Source organism: Xyrauchen texanus, chromosome 1 (genome assembly GCF_025860055.1).
Source record: "Xyrauchen texanus isolate HMW12.3.18 chromosome 1, RBS_HiC_50CHRs, whole genome shotgun sequence".
Lineage (NCBI taxonomy): Eukaryota > Metazoa > Chordata > Actinopteri > Cypriniformes > Catostomidae > Xyrauchen > Xyrauchen texanus.
The window spans coordinates 4748399-4753018 of record NC_068276.1 but is presented as its reverse complement, the minus strand read 5'-3'; the positions used below and the strand labels follow the sequence as shown (position 1 = coordinate 4753018).

General features: G+C 39.2%; 1 protein-coding gene across 1 annotated transcript; it reads left to right on the top strand.

Moving 5' to 3' along the window:
- Positions 1-380: 380 nt before the first annotated feature.
- Positions 381-2748, top strand: LOC127647206 (C-type mannose receptor 2-like). The gene is made up of 6 exons (XM_052131369.1): positions 381-449; positions 612-650; positions 742-1123; positions 1586-1929; positions 2077-2439; positions 2532-2748. Exons 2-6 carry the CDS (start codon positions 614-616, stop codon positions 2534-2536), a joined length of 1131 nt encoding a protein of 376 aa, XP_051987329.1. The 5' UTR covers positions 381-449; positions 612-613; the 3' UTR covers positions 2537-2748.
- Positions 2749-4620: the final 1872 nt, after the last annotated feature.

Sequence of the window (4620 nt, the reverse complement as noted above, 5' to 3'; positions counted from 1 at the left end):
AAAACATAATTTAGTGTGATTTATAAGCTGTTTTCCTCATGGGGACCGACAAAATGTCCCCACAAGGTCAAAAATTTCGGGTTTTACTATCCTTATGGGGACATTTGGTCCCCACAAAGTGATAAATACACGCTCACGCGCACACACACACACACACACACACACACACACACACACCTACAGCTGAACACTCTGAACACACACTAAAGGTCAATGTCATCATCAGAAGAGAAATCTATTGGCTGAGAAAACAAAAAAACCTAATGAGGAAGAAACACAATGAACACAATGATTTGAGTGATACACGCACACTTGATGGGAGGAGCTGAAGAACAGATCCAGAATATCAGTATGAACTGATGAAGGAAGAAGACACAGACACACAGGAATTAAGAGAGAAACAGACACAACTAGAGGACGAGAAACTCTCATGATCTTTCATTAAACCAGTAAGACCTGTTATAATGTCACAGTCTTATTCATTATTTTCTGTTATCATTTTATGGTTTTCATGTTCTCATTTGATTGCTAAAACCTGTTCATTAATCTTGAATTAATCTCTGAACTTCATACTTTCATATCTGAGATTTTAATGGTCTGTATCTCCTCAGAAATGGAGCAAAAAACATTCATCACTTTTATTCTCTCAGGTGAGTGAGTGTGTATTATTTTTTCTTTGGATTTACTAACATCAGTCTCATCGCTGTGAATTATTTGTGTTTGTCTTTATATTTTCCTCAGCTGTCTTCAGTTCATCTGCATGTGTTCCACGTCAGTATCACTTTGTGAATCAGAATTTGAGCTGGACTGAAGCTCAGAGATACTGCAGAGAGAATTACACAGATCTGGCCACCATCAACAACAAGAATGACATAGAAGATCTGCTGAAGAGTGTGAATGATGGTCAGATTCAACATGTCTGGATTGGACTGCAGAAGAGAGTCAGTTATAAATGGAAGTGGTCTCTGGGTGACCCTGCGTTCTACACAGGAAATAATTCACAGTATCGCAACTGGGCACCGACTCAACCGAATGATGATGGTGACTGTAGTAACATGAATCCTGGACAATGGAATGATTTTCCTTGTAATAACAATTTACCCTTCATATGTTACAATGGTGAGTGCAGCAGTCTGTGGTGTGAATTATGTGCTGTACACAATCTCTTAATCTTTTAAATAATTTGCTTTTAAAAACATTTGATTGAACAGTGAGAAACAGTGTGATTTATTTACTTCATTATTTGTTCAATGTTAAAATGCTTTCTCCTATCCCAGTTTAATATGCAGTCAAATATACATAAGACATTCACAGGTTGATTTCTGTCACTTTCAACATTGCTCTGTTTGAGCGGCTCGGCCAATCTGATGCAGCGTCATTGATTCAACCAGTGTTGTGAGTTTGGGGTGGGACGATCTGTTTATTTGACCAATGACAAAGAGAGGGTGTATTCAGAAAGCTTTTTGTAAAACATTTTTGCAACTGCATGTTGTGACATAATGGTGCAGAAATCACATAATTTGTCTCTTAATTACTGTAAATCAAAAGCAAGATTTGTTTATTTATTCTCTTATAAAAACAGCAGTAAAGGATTCATCCCTGTACTTCAGACAATGACCTGGAGAGCTGCTCAGATTTACTGCAGAGAGAATCACACAGATCTGGTCAGTGTGAGGAACCAGAATGAGAATGAACAGATTAATAATATCAGGATTAATGCATTCACTGCACCTGCAGTCTGGATCGGTCTGTTCAGAGACTCATGGGAGTGGTCAGATCAGAGTAACTCCTCATTCAGAAACTGGAGGAAAAACAAACCTGATAATTCTGGGGGGAATGAAAACTGTGCATTGGTTTGGGTCAAGTCAGACCGTGGACAATGGGATGATTGGCCCTGTGATAGTAAATCTCAGTTTGTCTGTCATGAAGGTGAGTAGATCTTCTCACAATCTTTTGACTTGCAATAAGTCTTCAAGTATAAAACATAAAAAATCCTTCATCTTTAACTAAAATCCATTAGTGTTTTTCTGTTTTTGATTTCTCTCATAGTTGATTTGTTGACTGTTTTTTGTCCAGATAAACTGGTTTTGATTAAACAGAATCTGAGCTGGAATGAAGCTCTGAGATACTGCAGAGAGAATCATGTGGATCTTGTGTCAGTTAACTCTGAACAGATTCAGCGTCAGGTGATGGAATTGGCTAGAAAAGCCTCCACTGCTGAAGTGTGGTTGGGTTTACACCACTACTGCGCCATGAACATGTGGATCTGGTTGAGGGGGGAGGTCGTGTGTTATCAGAATTGGGCTGCAGGTCACGGGACAGGAGTGGAAGACTGCAGGTATGAACCGAGAGTTGGAGCAGTTCAGTCTGGAGGAGATCAGCGCTGGATCAGCCTTCCTCAAACTCACAAACTCAACTTCATCTGCACCAACTCTGAAGGTACTAGAGTCCATTTGTTGTGTTTAAACTTGTTTACTTTTTCACTCATTAATTGTTTTAATCTGTTGTCTCTCTTGATGTTTTGCATGAAGACTGAATCAAGCTGCTTTCCTTCATCTTTACCACCAGTGGAGCTGCATCTTCATGTTTGATGTTTTATCATGAATTGTTTTTATCAGTGTGTTAGTTCATTCATTTATCTTGTGCTTGTGTGTGTGTATAATTTTTTTCTTTATTGTGGTATTACAGATGTATATTAATCATTCTCATGTTTCAAATTCCAACATCTAATTATCATTTGAATGTTATTTTGCCACTGAAGCATTTAAATAATCATGAAGAAAAATCCAGCTGTTCCACTTCCTGTTTCATAAATATTTCGATGTAGACATGCTTTTCTCACAATATTCTGCTCAATTATCTTTCATATGTTTTGGGTATTTTGTGTCTTGATTAAGTTTGAAATGTGTGTTAATAAATAAACTAAATTAAATTAGAAAATGTCTGTGTTTTTCTTGGTTAATACTTTTGGACACCTAAATTACATTTAAAAGGTGTGAATTTTTGACTGTGAGTAGTGGTGAACAGTGTGTGTCTTTTTGACAACAAGTCATCTTGAATTCAACAGATTTGTTCTAAAACACATAGTAGCTCATGACCGAAACTTTTTAATGAAATAATGTTAAGCACCCTAAGCATTTTCTCTACAAGCGACAACAAAACAGATCTATTATTTGTTTTATATAAAATATTTTTCTACATTTCAATATTTTTCTTAATTTGGGACATCCCATTTTACGCAGGACAGTTGGCAACTCTAGTTCCTGGTGAACGAATGTGGCATACAGTCAGCACCGTCAAACCCATAAATAAAGTTGGCAAAACTATTAAAATTATGTAGTTTTCCCCCCATATTTTCCCCCATTTTCTTTCATGTATTTGAACTAAATTTCAGTCAGGAAACCCAGCTGGTAAGTTCTCTCAACGTAATCTCGGTTGCCAATCAACCTGTTTTTACCAATTACATCATACATTTAAAAAAGCTTTGAGAGTTTTCTCAGCATTCACCCACCTCCTCTCCAGCACCACTTGTTTAGATCGACTTCTTGGGACACCATGCATGTTTTGTTCAGCCGTGGCAGCATACATTTTGCATACATTTTATAGCATGTCTTTGAATGCCTTAGCGGTACAAAGTCTTTGCACTTGCTCTGCAGCAGCAAAAAGGCAGCAGATCATACTTGTAATATCCATCAATAAAGAGTTTTCATGGCTGAAATGATTTTAACAAATAAATCTGTTAAAATACAGTAATGTACAATAAACAACTTTAAATTACCGTAGACTAAAAACATGTAGACTAAAAACGTTTAGACTAAAATGTGTAAAAAAAAAAACAATTTAACCTACCTGGTTAAAAGAATAGTTCTTTATTCACTTACCTTGATGCCTGTCACGAACCCCGCTCCCTCGCTCCGCCCCCTTGAGCTCGTACGCTCTTTTTCCTCCCTCGGGCTTCCACGCCCGTTTTTGCTCCTACGAGCTCACATGCTCGTAGACTATCTCCCCCCCCCGGGCACACATGCACTCTGCGAGCGTACTCGCTCGCTTCCCGCTCTCATCCAGAACATTATGACCACCTGCACTCGTCCCAATCACCACGTCATTGTTTACACCTGCACTCGCGTCATCTGCACTCCTGTTCATTGTTTACACCTGCACTCGTCACTATATATTCCACACGCATTCGTTTCTCCAGTGTTGGTTATTGTGTTTAGTTTCCCGTATCTTTGCCCCCCGCTAGTCTCGTCTAGTTCTGACCTCCTCTTGTTTACCTCTTAGCTTGCCAACTCCTCTTGTTCCCCTGTCTTTTGCTCCCTCTAGTCCCCTCTAGTTTGCATATTGATTCCCGGCTTCGACCTCCCCACTCTCGTTGACCACTCTCTCCCGGATTTCCCCCTTTACTCGACTTTGTTTCCCCGGCTTTTGACCCTACGCTACCCTGACCTTTCTCTCTCTGGATTTTCCGTGCTGTACTTTTGTTTGCCTGCAAATAAACGCAGTTTTGACATACATTGTGACTGTCTCATCTTGTGTGTGTGTGTGCGGGTTACAAAATAACCAACCCCACCGTAGACAGTCACAATGCGTCACGCGGAGGATTCGCGCAGCTCACTAGAG